General features: G+C 39.1%; 3 protein-coding genes across 4 annotated transcripts in view; 2 read left to right on the forward strand and 1 right to left on the reverse strand.

Moving 5' to 3' along the window:
• LOC137491106 (uncharacterized) overlaps positions 1–20900 on the reverse strand; it is a 421384-nt gene that overhangs the window by 232003 nt on the left and 168481 nt on the right. The gene's annotated exons all lie outside the window — the stretch shown is intronic.
• LOC141381800 (uncharacterized) overlaps positions 1–20900 on the forward strand; it is an 887475-nt gene that overhangs the window by 154136 nt on the left and 712439 nt on the right. The gene's annotated exons all lie outside the window — the stretch shown is intronic.
• On the forward strand, positions 493–16010 carry LOC137491102 (uncharacterized). Its single transcript, XM_087250336.1, has 3 exons — positions 493–531; positions 973–1122; positions 10020–16010. Exons 2-3 carry the CDS (start codon positions 1038–1040, stop codon positions 11000–11002), a joined length of 1068 nt encoding a protein of 355 aa, XP_087106462.1. The 5' UTR covers positions 493–531; positions 973–1037; the 3' UTR covers positions 11003–16010.

Below are 20900 nucleotides of genomic sequence, written 5' to 3' on the forward strand. Positions count from 1 at the left end.
TTTGAAAGTTTGACTAAATATTTTAAATCTTGGATTTTTATTTAAAAAATAATGTGCAACGATTGCATATTTTATCTGGAAATCAATGTTTTGTCCAATATTTCATTATTACGAATAGTTTTTTTTTTTATATATATAATCTATAAAGTTGGGTTTGTAAAGGGACACATTACCTTTCTGAACATACACATTTATTAATCACACTGAAATGAAGATATACTTTGAATTTGTCCTTGACAGTGTTGACACAATTTGAGGTTTGTTTGCTGTTTTTGTTAGTAGATTAATTGTAAAAAAAAAGTTCAAATACTGAACATCTGTGTGATTGTGTGTGTGTTTGAGAGAGAGAGAGAGAGAGAGAGAGAGAGAGAGAGAGAGAGCAAGTGTAAAGTAGAAAACTAGGGAGAGAAATGTTTGAACATGACTGCAACAGTAAGTGGCAAAAAACTAAAAACAAAAGACTTTTATTTTGGCGTGGCGTGTGACGTCATTAGGCTGCGCCGCTCTTGCGCTTGATTCAGCTGAAGAAAGGTTTGTTTTTAAAACCTTTACATAAATATAAAGCGATTGAATAAAGTTTCAGGGTTTTCATCCGATGCTAAATTAGGAACCTGCTGTTGACATTATTTTTACCCGTTTTACAACGAAGTACAATTTACTCACAGTAATTAGGGCTATTGTTTGAATAAAGCAACAGAAATGTCAGTAATAAGTGTTTTAATTAAGGTTTAATTTATTAAAAAGCATAATGTCATTCCATTCTAAGGATAAATCACTATATATAAGAAGTGGAGTACTAGTTTTAATCAACTCATTGTGTCTTGCTCAGACTTACCTGATTTATTTTTGGTAATGACTCTCATATGAAACTGTTAAAGCAAGTATTGAAGAGAAGTTATTTTGATTCTGTTCATTGTTTTAATTAATTTAATCAGGACATTTTTAATGTTTTTTTATTTTTATTTTAAACAGGATAAAGTGTCCAAACGCAGAGAAAAACTCCTGCTGAAGCGACTGATCTCCACACTGTTATAAAGATGGCGTTTATTAAAGAGGAGAGTGAAGATGTGAAGATTGAAGAAACATTCACAGTCAAACAGGAAGATCTGCAGGAACAAACAGGTTGGTTTTCATTCTCAAAGACCAACTCAGTCATTTAATCCTCATTCAGATATATTTTAATAATAAGAATACTAAATTAATCCATCTTGCAGCCCTGAGTGTGCTGCCTAGTTCTCCTAAACGCACATAAGCACTCATTGAAAGAAAGAATGAGTTTCATCACTTGTTCTTATTTATGTCAGACTTGTTATGTATTATTCGTCTCCTATTTTCACCACCTTCTTAAGGTTATTGCTTTTCTTGTTCTCTTTGTTTGTAAAGCGTCCTTGAGCACTGGCGCTATATAAAATAAATAAAAACTAAAAAAGTTTAACTGAGCTGAGAATATTTGACCTACAGTATTCTCATAGAAGATATCTGCTATTACAGTGATAGTGTTGGCTTAGTACTTTCCATTTGCATATGTCACGTTTATTACAATTCCCTTTTTTTATCAACTTCTTTATGGGTTTAAACTTGTTTTTGTAGTTGTTAATAGTTCTCACAGATAGTATCTTAGTTTGAACTACATTATTATAATAACTAATTACCAGGGCTATTGTGTTTAAACAGGGCTTCCGCTGGGTATTAAAATGTCTTAAATTCCAAAATCAAACATTTAGGCCTTAAAAAGTCTTAAATTTACTGAAATATTGTGCTGTAGGTCTTAAATCTTTTTAAACAAGTCTTCATTTTCCTTTGTTCATGTTTTGTTACCCAATCTGGCCAAAACCCATACAATCACCAACAAGACATTTTAACTCTGTTTATCATAATGATAAGGACTGCTGAGGATATCGACCTGGACAGATTGTTGTGCATAGATTTAGTTTAATATAGTTTTTAAAACTTTTAAAACATTTGTTAATTTGTTGTTTTTTTTTTATTTTATAGAAAGTTTATTTTGGGGAAAAAAGTGTGTGGATCCAAGTAGAGCTCTCTTGTTTTTACACAATATTTAAGATCTTTTGCTAAGAAATATCTAAAATATTTTAATGTTATTATTATTATTGATTTATTATTGTATTATTAAATATTTTATATTAAAATATTTTTTGTTTGGACGAATAAAAATCTTTTTCATCTGGGCCAATTGAAAAATTCCTTAGTCTAAAATTTCATTCATAATGGTCTTAAAAAGTCTTACATTTAACTTGGTGACACCTGTAGAAACCCTGATTTACAGTATGTCAAAAAAAACGTGGATGCCCCTAATTTTAAATCTGCTGAATGAAATGGACACCAAAATAATTAATTATTATAAAACATTATACAGTATTCTAAACTATATGTTGTTGTTGTGGGACGATGTGAGACAAAACAAATTAAAGTGAAACAATAACGTTTAGCATTGCACTGACTACAACTGGCCAACAAACTAGTCTAAAAATGACTTTTGCTGCTTAGGAAATGGATTACAGCATGCTGATGATGTGCAAACATTTGAGTGTGAAGTTCATCAGTATTGACCATATTCTTCACGTACCAGCAGGTGTCGCCATTGGAATCTTTTTGCTTTTTAAAGAATACATTTTTAGATCCTAAAAACAGCGTTAATATAATAAGCCAAGACTGACATGCAATGTGTTGAACACCTGCAATGTTTTTTAGCAATTCATAAAAATACTACATATGAACTGTCTATTGATTTATACAAATAAAAACCATTTATTAATAATAATATAACAATTAATTAATCATTTATTAATAATATAATACACCTTTACTAAATGTGCTTGTGCATTTTTTTGTTTATTTGTTAATGTTATCTCAGATGAAAAGAGAACAGAATATTTGTACTCAAGTTATAATACACTGCTAAAATAATACAAGTTTTAGTAAATGATACTAATATTTTACAAATTACTCTTTAAAAAACTACTTTGAGTACTAGTTAATTACTTTTGAAAAAAAACATGTTTTTCATTATGGCCCTTTTTTAATTATACAATTATTTAAATTGTTTAATTGTTTAAATCACAAGGCTACATATAGGTATTTGCATTAACAAAGTATGGACTATTTTTTCCGTACACGACAATGAATCATTTTTAATAGCACTGGCAAAACTACCACATACTTTTAAGGCCATAGAGACACTTTTTGTCCATTTTTAAACAATACTTTCAAGCTTTTAAATGTTTAAAGTATATGATGAAAATATTTAAACTTGGGGTTTTATTTACATATTTTACACTGTTTTTCTAAATTGCTTGTTGTCTACACAATATTTTATTTTACGCTTGATCCTAAACTGAAATAATTTTACAAAAAAGACAAGAACACTGTCAGTAATAAAATAAAAAAACTAATTACTTGGTTTCTGACAACACTACATTTCTCAAGGCAGTGCTTTAATATTGTTTATTTTGATAAATGTAACAGATTGGTTTGACCTGTAATGCATGTACAATTTTGTGATGCTTTAAGACAGATCAGAATACCTCTATTATGTATAAATCACATAAATACCTCATCCAGAAACATTTCTAGCATAATTATTTTGCCGTAAAGAAATAAAAAGTTCCACCTTTGCTAAAAGTTATGGTAGGCTAAGTTTCACATCACAATACAGCCAAGTAAGTCCGTTAGCATTGTCACCGGTCATGCACCAATCTAATTCTAAATACTTGTTAGTTTTTGACTAAGTTTAGTCAAGGAGCAAAGATAAATAATTTTTACTTTTAAAAGATTACAATTGTATTTGATGATGAGATCATGAGAGGACTTGCAGTTCATTTGAAAAAGCCTATTCAAGAGCTCGGATATCCAGTTTTGGCGATTAACTACATGACTGCACTCTCGTGTTAAAATAAATCACTTGCGACATTTGCAGAAATGAATAATTGCGCATTACCTGCAGCTCGCGCCAACACTCTTAGAGCCTACTCACACTATGCTATCCAAACCGTGCCCAGGCCTGTTTGCCTGATCGTTTGAGAAGTGTGAGTGCGCTGAATCGGGCTCAGGCACAGTTCACTTGGGCTTTGGCGCGGTACGCTTGTGTGTGAGTGCAAAACGCCCCTAAGCCAGAAACTGAAAGCAAGACAATTCTTTTAAGGGACTATTTCATATGCATTTATTAATCATTCTTACAGTTCAATGAACACAAAACTGTTGTAGTTTATTAAAGACGCAAACCCCTCACTGCACCACAGCTGTGCCTTCAGCAAACCTCCTAATTCCTGCAGCACGTGGACTTTATGACTGTTTATGAGTGTCAGAATTGGCGGATCTGTTCGGCGAAATATTTGATTGTGTGTCACCGCATCCCAAACAACTAAAACAACATAACTAGAGAAGTCTCCACTGTACTGAGCGAGAGCACTTCTCTACTGAACAGTGCATCATCGATGATGTAAGCGTGCCCAGCCTGAATGTTATGTGAGTGCGGGATGTCGGAGGAGTCGGGAGGGGGGACAAGCGTGCTTTGGCCTGGTTCAAAGCAACTGTACATAGTGTGAGTATGCTCTCAGATTAAACTAGGCTTCAGAAGAGTGATATGTTAGAGGCGAGTAAACTCCTTCGGTGAGAAGAGAGCCAAACGTAAGTAGATCTTCAAAATGGCAGGATGTCCGCGGCTTAATTACTCTTGTGAATAACATCTCTACAGTAAAAACCTATGCACCCAAAGAGCATTATTTCAATAATGCATTTGTTTTTAAGTTGTTGTTTTCTGTCACTTTAACACAGAAAGGCCTTTGTTCCCGCCCTTACGTTTTACGCAAAACTAGACAAGGTCGATTGTGATTGGTCACTTTTCATGTCAAAATCATCGCTTCGAAATCCTGGTATATTTTATATTGGTATATTGAGAACCACTGCTGAAGGAGATAAAATATACCCACACAGCATCAAAGGCCTGCACCTTTCCACAACAGCATCTCTGTTACAACTCCAACTCCACAATTACAGCAAAACCAAGTCGTCCTCCTACCCATGAGTTCATACCACAACAGCTAATTGTACCAAGCACCATTGGTGCTTGGTCTGGAAAAGCCATGATCGACACTGGAGCCAGGCAGGCCAGCATTCCAGAATAAAACATACCTGCACCAGAAGAAAAAAAGTGCACAGAAAAAACTCAAGCCAAGCTCTTTCATTGTTCACCTCAATTCCCCCACCACAAAGTCTATTCTAGTTACCAGATAATAGGGATGACAAGACACTAATAAAAAGCATTAGTTGATCAATCTCACCTGCATCTGGAAGTAAAGTGCCAGTTACATCAACTACTTCTGCAGAATCCACAAGTATGTACCTCCCAGCTTGGAAGAACAACTGTTCTACAGCACTGCTTGTATACTGACTTCCCTGTGCTGATCAGACAACGTCCATACCGTTTAACACCAGAGATCAAGAGATTGTTAAAGAGCAAGTCAAAGAAATGCAAATGAATGGCCTCACAGAACCTACACACTTAGCGTGGGCCTCACGCATTAGCTGCATTTCCACTATCGCGCCTAAAGAGAGCGAGCCAAGGCCAGTGACGTTTCCACTGTCTATTCCGGGGCTTAATCGGGCCAAAGCGGGGCTGTCTTGGGGCCAGCGGCCAGCCTTTTTCGGTCCGTCAAATACCTTGGGCCAAGGAGAGCCAGCTGGGGCTTCGGGGCGGAGTGAAAGGAGAGGCGGGCAGTTTTCTGATCGCACATGAGTACATGCGCCAAACAAATAAAGAAATAAGGGAAAGAAAACATCTGGACTTATAGTCTGGGGTCTTTTTGCGTATGATCACCCTTATGTTTCCCTTTTAAATGTAAGGCTGCTGCATAAAATAATAAAGTATATTAGCATTTTATTTTATAGTGAGGCTTTTTGCTGCGTCCTCCTTTGTTTCAATAAAGCATAATAATCTTTACACCATATTAATGACACAGCAAACAGTAAAGGTTTTCCAGAGTTTTTGTCAAGTTTAAAATGTTTGTTTGTGCGCGTTTAGATGCCTGTATGTGTGTGTGAGACCGGGCAAGAGTGCTCCTTCACAGCTCTGTTATGCCGCGAGTGGCTTTTTTCTTTATTTATTTTGGAGATAATACACAATATAAATACAACAGAAAGACATTAAACTTAACAAATTATGTAAAGTATTTGGATGCGATGATATTAATCAAATAACGCAAACAGAGCATTATTTCGGTGAGTGAAAGCAGAATCTAGCCTACACCTTTTTTTCTGTCACTCAGTCCTGCGCAGCACTCGCTGCTTTAAGCGCATCGGGGGAAAGTCCAAACACAAAATGTGTTCTATATCCTCAAACAACTGTTAATGTTTTTATATGACGTGGTTAAATTTATAAATGAAACTTTAAATGAAGCTTTAGTGAATAGCTGCTGAACGCAACAAATATGGCTATATTTTATTAGGCTACTCGCTCTTGTGCTGTAAAACACTTAACACGATGTCTATCAAAACAAGGATGTTATAAAATACATGCCATATCAAGTTATAAAGGAGAATTTCTGTGGCTTTATATTATGGATGTGTGCGCTCTCTGTGTTGGTTCCCTCTGTTAGTGGCGAGAGCACTCGATGCACAATGCCAACAGTCGGTCGGCGAGTAAACAAATGTAATTAATGGAAATACACAGGTCTGTGCGTATAGACATTTCATGTACTGCTGTACAGTAACGTGTCATTTGTTTGTTTCGGTTGTCTTCATTTTAATGGTTTCGTTTTGTGATGATTCTATGGTGTGCTTTATCTGCCTGTCCTGATTCCCGCTAAAGTGGGCGGGTTGTGTGACGTTTGATTCGCGGACGTTCTGTGGGCGGTGTTTGCGTGACGCGCTGTGAGCTACTAGCCCGACAGTGGAAACGCGACATGATTTCGGCCTCATTTCTAAACTTCCCGGGCTATTGGCCCGGCCCGATTAAAGCCCTGGCTCGCACTGGCCGATAGTGGAAATGCGGCTAATGTCCTTGTCCCCAAAAAAGATAGCAGTATGAGGTTCTGTGTGGACTATCGTAAAGTGAACTCTATCACAGAAAGAGATGGAATCCCTCTCTGGTGCTGTCATCTTCTCCACGATTGATCTCAACAGTGGGTACTGGCAGGTAACTATGAAGCCTGGAAGTGAATCCAAGACTGCGTTCATTGCTCTTGGGCCTATACCACTTTAAAGTTATGCTCTTTGGACTTTAAAATGACCCAGCAACATTCCAGCAATTATTGGAGTCTGTCCTAGGAGAGTTGCGGGGAAAAATGTGTTTTATGTATATTGATGACATCATCATATACTCGCCTTCAGTCACCCAACACTTTAAAGATCTTCAAAGTGTCATCACCTAGTTACACAAAGCTGGTCTGATCATTAACCTGAAGAAAAGTAAATTCTGCCAACATAAATTATCATTTCTGGGACATGTGGTGAACACCCAGGCCATTCCTGCTGATTCCATAAAAGTAGAAGCGATAAAATCCTACCCGGTTCCAAAAACATCAAAGACGTTAAAAGATTCCTTGGATTAGCAGGGTGGTACCATATGTTTGTGCCAAACTTTCCTCAAATTGCAGAGCCTATGAACTTATTGAAGAAAAAAGGGCAAATTTTTCAATGGACACCTCAATGTCAAAAGCATTGAAGAAATTAAAGACTTGTCTCACCTCGCCTCCCATGCTTTGACATCCTGATCTCCGACTCCCTTTTGTGGTTTCCACCGATGCCAGTGATTCAGGAGTAGGTGCAGTGTTGACACAACACAAGGCGCAAGGACAGGAGGAATTTATTGTCTATGGAAGTCGAACACTGACCAAACTGAAGGTTAATTACTCTGCTACAGGGAAGGAATGTTTAGCCATACTATAGGCCAGGGGTTTTCAAACTGTGGGGTGCCAGCGCCTGTTAAGGGGGGAGCGAGAAACTGAGGTGTGCACTCGAGTAAATATGATGTTTTTTTATGTTCACAAGAGTCAATCTGATTAGTCCCGCAGCTAACTAACAAGCACGAAGCACCTTTTGTAGTTAATGCGATCGCGTAAAACATGTACAAAAAATGTACCTGTGGCTTTTCAAAATGAATGACGGTGAAGATAACACCGGTAAATCAACTGACAAAAAAAATGACGAGTGCCCTTCTGAAGCATTAAAGCAAACAGATGACCAACCCTCCGCATCAACGGGGATCTCCACACAGAGAGGATTAACGTTCACTGCAAAAACCAAAGGCCTGTGTGCATCAAAGCAATGGAAGTATGATAAACAGTACATACAATACGATTAATAACGAACCATGTCTACAATGTGTTGTGTGTTCAGAGGTCCTTGCAAATGACTGTTTAAAACCTGTGAAACTGGTGCGTCACTTTCAGATGAAACATCCAATGTCAAAAGATAAGCCAGTCAACTTTTTTCGATGTAAAGAATTAGCATTAAGAGGACAAAAACAAACGATGACCAGTCAACACAAGGAGGTTAGATGGCTCTCCACAGGCAAAATCCTGCAGCATATTTTTTCATCGCATGACGAACTGAGGATTTTTCTAATTGATTGTGGATCTTCCTTTAGGAGTCGTTTTACTGACACTAAGTGGCTCACAGATTGTACATACCTGTCTGACATATTTGATTGGCTTAATTCGCTTAATTTGTCCCTTCAAGGCCTGTGTTCAAACCTACTAACAATGTCTGATGAAATTGTGGGCTTTGTGAAGAAACTGGAGCGATGGAGAGGGCAGGTGGATGCAAGAAAATCTAGAAATGTTCCTGACCTTGGATGAATTTAACAAAGAAAATGTGTTTAACCGGGATACTACTAAAACGGAAATCACTCTCCATCTGCCATCTCTGTCTGCACATTTCAATAGGTATTTTTCTGAGCAGCATAATTGGAACCAAGTTTACAAAGCGCTGGATGCCCTTCTGCACCTTTCAAGTGACCGTACTTTGAAGACACTGTTCGACTTAACCACACTCAGAATTCTGGCTGGCAGTGGATACAGAATATGCTGAACTTTCGGAACTTGAAATTGATGTACTCTTGCCTTTTGCTTCAACTTGGCTCTGTGAAGCAGCATTTTCTGTGTGTACGTACATCAAAAACAGACTCATGTATCACACTGAATCAGGTAAGCTACATGTTTATGATTCAGTGTAATTATTATATGCACTTTAAACGCAGCAAATAATATGGGAGTGATGTTTGCACATGCTTTATAATTTTGGCTCGCTGGACAAAAAGGGAGGGGGCGCGAGTGAAATTGGCCAAACTTGGGGGGGCGTGTGTCCTAAAAGTTTGAAAACCCCTGCTAGAGGCTATCGAAAAGTGTAGACATTTCCTGGAGCCAAAACTCTTCATTATTGTCACTGATCATTCCACTCTTCAGTGGGTCATGAACTCCACGAAGACCACCTCACGTTTAATCCGCTGGCCCCTTCGTCTTCAAAAATTTGACTTTGTGGTTGAGTACAGAAAGGGAACACTGAATGAAGCACCAGGTGCTTTTATCTTGCATTCATCCCTTACCTGGTTGTCGTGTATTCAGCTATAAAAGAACTAGTATTTCCCATCACCATTGCAGAAATCTGGGAAGAGCAACACAAAGAACCAGATATAATCAAGATATTGCAGAACCTAGTAGATAAAGATTCTACTATGCATGAGCAGTTTGGGTTATTTTATGACAAGTTATATTATTGTTTCCTGTTGAAAGATAAATTCAAACACTACAGAATATATATATATATATATACATGCCACCCTTATCCCAAATCTCCTCCAACACTACCACACACATCCATTAAGTGGACACTTGGGTATTTACTAAACTTGCCAAAGAATACATCTCATTGCTTTCTGCCCTGCAATGTGGACATCTGTAAAAACGTACGTGAAAAGGTGTGTGATGTCTTTTCACTTCTCAGCTTTTGATGAGAGTTTTTAAGACTTAATAAAAAACTAATGTTTTATTTCTTTCTTTCAGACCGCATTGAAGAGAATGAGGGGAGTAAAGAGGAGAAACATCATGTCAAAACTGAGGAAAAAAATATTTTTTTGAAAAGGAGAAACAAGAATCGTTTCACCTGTACTCAGTGTGGAAAGAGTTTGGCAAACAAAAGCAAACTTAAGATTCACATGATGATCCACACTGGAGAGAAACCATTCACATGCACTCAGTGTGGTAAGAGTTTTGACTGCTCATCACACCTTAATCGACACATGAGGATCCACACTGGAGAGAAACCATTTGCATGCACTCAGTGTGGGAAGAGTTTTAACTGCTTATCACACCTTAATCAACACATGATGATCCACACTGGAGAGAAACCATTCACATGCACTCAGTGTAGGAAGAGTTTTTACTGCTCATTCTCCCTTAATCGACACATGAGGATCCACACTGGAGAGAAACCATTTGCATGCACTCAGTGTGGGAAGAGTTTTACCTGCTCATCACACCTTAATCAACACATGATGATCCACACTGGAGAGAAACCATTTACTTGCACTCAGTGTGGGAAGAGTTTCAGCCAATCATCATCTCTTAATCAACACGTGAGGATCCACACTGGAGAGAAACCATTCACATGCACTCAGTGTGGGAAGAGTTTTAGCCTATCAACATCCCTTAATTACCACATGAGGATCCACACTGAAGAGAGACCATTCACATGCACTCAGTGTGGGAAGAGTTTTATCCGGTCATCATACCTTAATCTACACATGAGGATACACACTGGAGAGAAACCATTCACATGCAGTCAGTGTGGGAAGAGTTTCAGCCTATCATCATCCCTTAATTACCACATGAGGATCCACACTGATGATAGACCATTCACATGCACTCGGTGTGGGAAGAGTTTTACCCGCTCATCACACCTTAATCAACACATGAAGAAAAACCATTCAAATGCACTCAGTGTAGGAAGCGTTTTTACTGCTCATTCTCCCTTAGTAGACACATGAGGATCCTGTGGTCACACTGGACTTTTCTCGCCATAGACTTCCATTCAGACGCACGTGAATGCATCAGACCGGAAATGCAAGTTCGTGCCTCAAGTTTCGCAGTTCATTGCCTTGCAGAGTTCAAGCTTGGTGAATTCTGACCTGCAAAATTGCATAACTTGATTGTGTGAGACCTATCGAAGATCAAAACATGACCTCTCTGGACTAGGGCTGTAACGATACACCAAACCCACGATTCGGTTCGTATCACGATTTTTGACCCACGATTCGGTTCGTATCACGATTTTTTTTTTTTTTTCGTGTGGGGTGGGCAAAAAAAGATTTTTAAAACTATTTTTTATTAAATAACAAATAGTTGAACATTCTGTCTCTTTTTTTAGTGTGCTTGCAGCTACGTGCAGAAGTGCTTGTGGTTTTGTGTATATGTGTGTGTATATGTCAGAAATATGAGGCCATGGTCTGGTTTCAGTCTTGCAGGTGTTAGAAATATGAGACCATGGTCTGGTTTCATTTCGCAGCTTCACCCACGCTGGAAAATTCCACTATGCTCAGATATGAAATATGCTGATTCATGTTAAGACAAAATGCTGTATGACTAGCCCATATTTGGAGTGCCTTTCTGCTATCAGCCCCTGTGTATAAATATCCCTGTCCATCCTGTGTTGTCAGGCTTGCAGAATAAACCATTCTAACTACAGTTTGGTCTCTTCTCATGTCTCCGGGTCGACCTGATGAACTTTGCTGAATCTGGTGCCTAATATAGGGGAAATCTTACAGATCTGGGGGCTCGTCCGGGATACATCTGACCAGGTAAGAGAATTTTTTATTCACACTGCCTGCTCCGGTGTATCTCAGGAAATCGTAAGATTTTAGTTACAATTGAGTTGAGAGGTCTGTGTTCTAGAGCACAGAATATCCTGGCAAGTTTACTTTCCACAGTAAATTGCCCAGAAGGATTTGTGTTGTCGTACCCGATTAAATTTGGGTTCCACAAATCAGGAAAATTTCTTAATTCGACACTGGTTATCCTGTCAAGTTTACTTCAAACAGTAAATTGCACAGAAGGATTTGTGTTGTTGTACCCGATTAAATTTGGGTTCCACAAATCAGGGGTTTAATAAATTTTAGTAAATAAGTATTACGCACCAGCTTCAGCAATATGGGACAAGGATATCCAAAACCATAACCCAGTGAGAGTCCAAAAAAATGGATGGATAGATGTGGCTGGGGATTTTACACTGAACCTTGGCTGTCCAACTTAGCTGGGTGGACAGAGGGGCAATCTCAATGGAGAAACTTCCCCAGGGAAGGAACCTTTGATCCAGGTTTCCTCCAATCAGCTTATAAATTAACGTACAAATTGATATGGGGATCCAGAATGGAATGATCAGTATATGATGAATGGATATGACACATGGTATAAAATGAGTTCTATATGGAGGGATAAAAAAGGCATTTTTACACCCAAAACTGTTTTGAAATCTGTCCCCAAACCTAAAAGCAGAAGTAATACTGCCCTTACGGCAGATAAGAGAGGCTCTCTTGCAGCTGCTAAAACCACCATGACGTCACCACCCCCTTATACGGGGCCTTCGCAATCTATTTCATGCTCTGTCAGTGTTCCTCCTACAGTCCTACAGTGCCTTCTATTTATCCGTCTCTGACAGAAATGATTAAAACTAAACCAGACCCCTCCGACAGCACGGAGGGCACTACTTCAGCCTCTAATGTGGCTGCGGTGTGGGTTGCTAAACCACGAGGGATAGAGATAATTCCGCCCTCACCCTCTGTTCTTAAAGATCTCATATCTCTTCTGCCCGAAGTGGACAAACCACTGCAATTTGTAGACATGCTGTTGCGCAGTTCGCGTCACTGCCAACTAATTGGGGCAGATTATCGATTTATCCTTTAAACCAAAATGGGTTCGTCCTATGACGATGACGAAATAACAACAAAAATACCTGCTCTTGATCCCAAGCTTGATATAGTACAAACAGAAACTGTTAAGGAAGAAACAGATGATAAAAAGACACGTACTCGTATAAAAACACGCCTCGCGTGGAAAGATGATCAGGAGGAGCTCCTAATACATCTAAAACAGCAGCTTACTAAATACTTAGTACCATACTTACTGGTCTGAATGTGACGCCACGACTGATCCTAATGGAATAATGCTAGATGGCAAAGGCCGTTTATGCCTGCCATCATCCTGTGCACCTTTTCTCGTCCGCAAGCTTCACGGTGTTACACACCGCGGCCGAAGAGGGGTAATAGACACAATGAGTTAATAGACACAATGAGTTAATAGACACAATGAGTTAATAGACAAAATGAGTTCCTTTTTATGCATCAATAATTTACAGCACCATGTCAATAACACGCTAGATAGATGTCTGATATGTGCTCAAAATAATATCACTAAACCTCAAGCTCAACATCAGCAATTGCCCCTCCCTGAAACACCTTTTCAGGAATGGCAGGTAGATTTTACACATCTGCCAAAGAGGGGTCCTAATAAATATTTACTGGTTTTTGTGGGCAAATTTTCAAAATGGGTTGAAGCCTTCCCATGCAGTAAAGAAGATGCTAATATAGTTGTCAGATGTTTGACAAGAGAAATCATTACAAGATACGGTATACCATGTGCCATAGACTCAGATAAGGGAACCTCATTTACTGCGAAAGTAATACAAAATCTAGCTAAAGAACTCCAAATTAATTGGCAGCTACATATTCCCTACCATCCACAATCATCTGGTATAGTAGAACGAACTAATAGGACTATTAAGGACAAATTAAGAAAGGCTATGCAACATGCAGGGCACTCAAATTGGCTCGCCTTGCTACCTGTCGTTTTAGCAGACATGAGGATGTTTCCTCACAAAAGTCTTCACGGTCTCTCTCCTTATGAGACTGTGATGGGACGACCCTTTCCCTCACCATGGAGGCAAAGGGGTACCACACTGGGTGACGGTTCTTTGGATATTCATATGAGTGAATGTGCACAACAGCTACTAACAACATTGCATGCATACTGGACTAACATACATTCTGGTTCAGCCCCGATGCCGGTAGACCCAACACACCCCTTTAAGGTTGGTGACAGAGTAATGATTAGACAGTTCAATAAAATGAGCACAGAACTGGGGGACCCCAAATATGGCCCCCCGACGGATGTCGTGGCTGTAACCAGAACCGCCGTTTTAACCTCCTCTTCTCCACAGTGGATCCATGCAACCAGGATAAAACGAGCACCTATTGAATAATAAAAATGTATAAGTTTTGTACTATGATAATCTGTCTGCAGACTCTCTTTGTTTTACAGATACTTTGGGGGCCCCCACATCAGCTAGCACCTCCACGCAGCATAACTACTAGAAGGATAAGCATGAAGTGGCTATGGACAATTGGACTGTTTCTCTTTCTTGTGACTCAAGCTAATGCTGGACACATGATCATGAATTCGGATGGGCAGAGGATGGGGCTGACAATCCTATTGGAAATAATATGTGGTATCAATATGTGAAAGTTTTAGCTAGGTCATATAATGTATCTGGTTGTTATGTATGTTCTGTTATGCCTCATTCAGCCAAACAAACCCCTCTTTATGCCAAACCCATGAATAAAACAGCTGCTAAATGTTCTGCCAGTTTTGCAGGATCAGGGTACCAGAATCCATATATAATTGTCGATGACTACGATCCATACCGGATTGGCATTAGAAATGGTACATGTGATGCTCTATTTTGGGTAAAATTTGGCCACGCTAAACCCTCACCTATTAGCCACAAGGTTTTTATTAACCACTCTATTCCACACCCTGTGTGTTATAACCAGACCATGGGCTCTCATTTCATGGGAAGCACTGTTAACTGTCAACAAATTGCCTCCTCGGGAGAGGGGGCCCCAGTCGACATCTCAGGACCTTCAAACGGCACTTATGTGGTCCAGGGTGGGTGGTGGTTGTGTGGGAAAAACGCCTACATGTCCCTACCGGCCAACTGGACGGGGCAGTGTGCCCCTGTGCATGTGACTGATCACACTTTTATTGTGACAGCCCAGGTCCTGTCAGCGCAGCGAAGAGTTAAACGCAGTGTCCCTGAAATGAAGCCCCATGACTCTGTATGGGGTACTGACGTGCCCGAGGATTTTAAATTATGGACCACTGGTAACAAAGTGGTATTGGCTCTATTTCCGCAAATAGGTGTGGGAAAAGCTCTACTAAGAATTGAGACCCTGGACTATCGCATGGGCCTATTGCTGAATGCCTCAAAAATAATTAATGAGGCCCAGAATAAGGAGCTGGGTAATATACGTACCATGGTTTTGCAAAATAGAATGGCTCTAGATCTCTTAACAGCATCCCAGGGGGAGGTATGTAAATGAGTACTGCTATGTCTACTCTCCAAGGGTTAAAAACTGCCATGACTTCAGATTATGTCACAGACACCACATGGGGTTGGATGACGGGTCTGTTCGGCTGGGTGACTCCTTTTCTTACAATGATGATTCCTGTATGTATTATTCTTTTGTTGATTTGTTGCTGTGGTCCTTTTCTCTTACAATGTTTGATGAATCGTGTTTATGCCACCATGGACAGTATGATGGGTCAACGATATGATAGAATCCCTTTGCGTTAGGCCTTTGGCCTAAAAGAGGGGACTGAGAGAACATTCTGTCTCTTTTTTTAGTGTGCTTGCAGCTACGTGCAGAAGTGCTTGTGGTTTTGTGTATATGTGTGTGTATATGTCAGAAATATGAGGCCATGGTCTGGTTTCAGTCTTGCAGGTGTTAGAAATATGAGACCATGGTCTGGTTTCATTTCGCAGCTTCACCCACGCTGGAAAATTCCACTATGCTCAGATATGAAATATGCTGATTCATGTTAAGACAAAATGCTGTATGACTAGCCCATATTTGGAGTGCCTTTCTGCTATCAGCCCCTGTGTATAAATATCCCTGTCCATCCTGTGTTGTCAGGCTTGCAGAATAAACCATTCTAACTACAGTTTGGTCTCTTCTCATGTCTCCGGGTCGACCTGATGAACTTTGCTGAATCTGGTGCCTAATATAGGGGAAATCTTACAATAACATTTGAAAAATCTTTATAAACTAAACAACAAAGAACAATATTAACTATGCAAATTATTAACAATATAAATAGCCATATATAAAATAAATAAATACCCAAAGCTATATCACTTCTGTTTTCTTTGTAACAAAATACTGTTGAAAAACCAAACAGAACTAAACTCCATTGTGTAGATGGTTCAAGCATGTTGACAATTCTTTTTCAATCAAGTTCTCTTACATAGAAAAAGTAAATTAAATAGCTACTAGGGATGCTCATTTTGTTAATTTTGCTAACCGACAACATTAATCGGTTATTACCGGTTAACTGGTCAGATTACTGTTAATTTTATATTAAACAAATTGACGTGTCTATTTTTTGTCTGACACATTAAATATTGCATTTTAAAATACTGATTTATTTTTATATGTTAGAATATTAATAGCGGAACAGAACAACAGAGCATTTCCACGCACTTGCAGTGTTTAGCACAGAAGAGCAGAATAATCTAAATAAAATAAATAGGACTGCCCTAAATTATTTTCACTTAAATAATTAATTTATATTACAAAACGACAATACTGACTGATTCTTTTTAATAACCGGCATAGGCTTTTTTTTCCAATCATATGTTTTTTTCTTCCGTCAAATAAAAATCGCAGACTTCCTCAAATTGCCCGCTTTACGGAAAATATGCATTTATTTAATGCTCCGCTGTTATTATTATAATCACAAAACCTTTTACATTTTAATAGAAATCATTATTTTAAAGATTATGTCCTGATATAGCCTATGCTTTCCTCTCTCTCCCTTGCGGTTCAAGTGCGCGCGCTGCATGATGAAAAGACAGCAACAATGCGCTCATATGTTGACTTTTTGTAAACAGTTTTGTTGTTTAAATATGATATTGCATTTATCTGCGTACATGCTTTATAAGCTGTAAAATAAAAAGTAAAGCCTATTTGTTGCGTTTATTACGCATATCCAGGTCAACATAAGCGCTGGTTAAGCATCAACACGTCTGTATCAAACAGCAATATTCTTCTTCCATTTTGCTTCTTTGGCAAATGCGTCTGTAGGCACGGGTTACACGTTATCGTCCCGCAAATTAAGTATGCCTTGCAGTTAAACAAGGGGCGAAAACGAGGCGCACCTCACTGCCTTTATGTTGACAAGGAAAAAAGAAGAGGTGCGGTCCTCTTATGAAACGACTGAATCAGCTGGGTATCGATTGTGCAAAAGTGTTGCTGTCTGTGTTGTTACAATAGTAATATTTAATACTATTGTGATATTCAAGATTTGTACATTCATACAGCTCTGGATAACTTAAAACATCGATTAGACCTTCAGAGCGGCATTAATGCGTCCTGAAGTAAAGCGAAACGGCTATAAACTCCAGCAAGATAGAGTGATTATATGCAGAGCCATATACCTTTATCTCTAAATAAAGTATAACTATAGAAACTGTGTTCATCTTAACTGAAAGCTTCGTCGTGTTTTCTGACCTCACACATCGCGCACTTGTCAGTCAGCACTCTCAAAGGTTCAAACAGAAATCGCACAGCACGGATACAGAAAAGTTTGCGCTGTTACCTGACATCTGGTGAACGCCCATACCTCTCTGCGCAGCCACATTAACAGTGTGAGCAAATCATCGTATATGCGCTGAAAATCCAGCCGCTTTGACAGCATTGGCAATGTTTCTGGCGTTGTCGGTTGTCAAGCGGGGTGAAGTTGGTTTTGTTTTTGATATTCCTGACACATTCAGACAGTCCCTTACTAAGAGCTCTGTGCGAGCTCTTCCGGCTAAATATTGCGAGGGCTTAAACGGAGCAGTGCTTGTAATGTCGAACGAAAAAAAGTGTTAATTAGTTCAACTTTTGCTGGCACGAGTGACGTTATTGGCAAGGTATCACGGGGTGTGTCGCGATTCTCCCTTATCACACCGCGACACAGGATCGTAGATCTGAGTGTCGCGATTTCGATTTTATATCGTGTATCGTTACAGCCCTACTCTGGACAGTTAGTAAAATATAGACCAATCGCTCGCTTTTTAAATGTCTAATCATCTTGTATAATCCGGCTCCTTTTCACAGCGCTGTACAACAGAATTTTGCATGCTCAAATTCTAGTGTGACCGCAGCTTCGATGTGGGATGAGTTTCAGCAGCTCCTCAGACCTTTATTAAACACATGAAGACCCACACTGGAGGGAAACCATTCACATCTACTCAGTGTGGGAAGAGTTTTAACCAATCACCAAACCTTAATGAACACATGAAGATCCACACTGGTGTGAAAGAGTATATGTGCTTTGAGTGTGAGAAGACTTTTATTACAGCTCCAAAAACTGCACCAGACCATTCACACTGGAGAGACCGTACAAGTGTTCAAACTGTGACAAGAGGTTTAATCAGTTAATGCATCTCAAAACACAAAAGAGGATTCACACTGGAGAGAAACCGTACAGATCTGATCAGTATCTACAGAGTTTCGCTCATTCAGCGCAGCTTAAGAAACACATGGACAAAAAGTTGCACACATGACATGAATGCAGCAAAACATTTTCTCATGTGCACAGGATGTTTCATGTCTGAATAATGTTTGAATAAGCTATAAATAACAGTATAATACAGTACAATAGGTGTACTGTTTTCCAACACTCCTACACTGCAGTAGATGGGGATTGTAATTGTAAATGTGCCGCGCTCCTTGCATTTATGTGAACACATTGATGGCGGCTGGGAGAAGAACAGTTTCATAAACATCTGGCAAACAGCACCTCTGTAGCTTGAAATCTCGTCTACTCCACTCTCCAGTGTATTCATGTAGCTAGTGTTGTTTTGGATGATGTTCTCTGTTTGACTCCCTGAATGAGAAATCCAGATTGGAGTATTTGGTAAATCGTGATTGGATGCCTGCATTGCTCATCAATGGCTATATAAAAGCAGTTGTGCTAGCTACCTCAGGACCTGTGGCTACTCAGGAGTCCTCATGTCAAGACCTGCCATCTCATTGACTCTTTCACATTATGGTTTTGTTTTGCATTACTTATATCATGTAGTTAAAATGTTGTTGTGATTATATCCTAAGTTCTTTATTTTCATTAGTATCCCTAGACATTTTTTGGTTGCTTTGATTGATTGTTCTATGAGTTACATTTTATAATAAATAATTTGCATTCAGGTTATTTTGTTGGCTCATCTCTCTTTTATGCTGCGACTCAAACAAGCAGGTCATAACACTTTGTAAAATGTGTCCGGTTGTATCCGAGATCTTGTCCTTTCAGTTATGACCATAGGTGTGAGTAAGTACTTAGATTACCTTTCGTCTCAGCTCCTTCACCACAACAGACAATTACATCAACTGCATTACTGCTGCCGCTGCACAGATCCGTCTTTTAATCTCATATTCCATTCCTCATGGCAAAAAAATGCAGATACTTAAACTCCATTTGGGGTAAGGACTCTCTGCCAAACTGGAGGTGGCCACTGTTTTTCAGTCAAGCATTATGGTTTCTGACTTAGGCCCCGTTTACACTAATGCGTTTTAGTTTGAAAACGCATAAGTTTTGCTACGGTTACGCCAACCGTCCACACTACGCCGGAGTTCTCGAGCGCCGAAAACGGAGCGTTTCGAAAACGCTGGAGAGGTCGTTTTCATTCTGAAACGCTGCTGCTCCGTCTCAGTGTGGATGATGGAAAACGGAGACATCTGAAAACGGAGGCAGGGCTGCAGACGTTCGCCTCTCTGATTGGGGCTTTTCCTGAATATTAAGTAGCCTAACACGCACAGTTCAGTCCTGCATTCTCTCCGTGTAAGTTCAGACTTCGCAAGTTTGATCAAGGCTGCAGTCTCTTCTTCTCAGTTTGATATGGAAAAGCAGACTATATCTAGGACACGGGTAAATCTTCAAAGGGAACAGTGTACTTTATAACTTCATTCACATCACCATGGCTACGTTGTTTCACTTTCTCAACAATAAAATGTAAACATGATTTAAGGAACTGCCTATTTTCATTTTAATATTAGCAACTTAACAGACAGCAGAAATGTTGAGGCGTCGTGCTGCATGAGCGTCATCTTCACTGTGTGGATATTTATAACAAAACGGAGCCGATAACAACTGCCTCCTTTCAATTTCAGTGAAAATACGAAACACACCCTCTCTTTTGCTGAATATCAGTTTTAATAATCGATAATGGCCATTATAAAAGTATAACATACAATAAGTTTATACATTATCGGAAATAAAGGCAAGCGATCAGTCAATATACAGAATAGGCTACGTGGTTACATTAATCATTAACTTATCTTTGCGCTTAGCCAAAACACGTTACCTGAGAACAAGTAATAGATTCCAATGACCAAAGTCAGGGAACATGTCGTTAAATAAAGACAACAAGATGAATGAAATATCCCGTTTAATAAATGTAGTGAGATTAGATCCAGCGGGAGATGCTTGATGAGAAGTCCGACTAGCAGAGCTCTCATCTGGGTAGATGGGCTGCAGCGCTTGCCAGAGAGTGAGTGTGTGGTCACGTGATGTGCGTTTTCAGCGTTTTGGTGTGGACGGAGAGCTGTTCAGAAACGCTGGGTAAAACGCGAGTGTGGACGTGGATCGTTTTCATTCTAAAACGCTGTTTTAAAACCAAAACGCACTAGTGTAAACGGGGCCTGAGAAGCTTCTACAAAAACAACACACGACTCTTACATTACTTTATAACCAGGCTTGGGAAAAAATAAATTGAAATGTGTTTCAAATCAAAATACCTCAACATAAGTGTATCAGCATTAACTACAAAATGCAGCAGCCAAAACTAAAAAA

Source organism: Danio rerio, chromosome 4 (genome assembly GCF_052040795.2).
Source record: "Danio rerio strain M-AB ecotype USA chromosome 4, GRCz13ab, whole genome shotgun sequence".
Classification (NCBI taxonomy): Eukaryota; Metazoa; Chordata; class Actinopteri; order Cypriniformes; family Danionidae; genus Danio; species Danio rerio.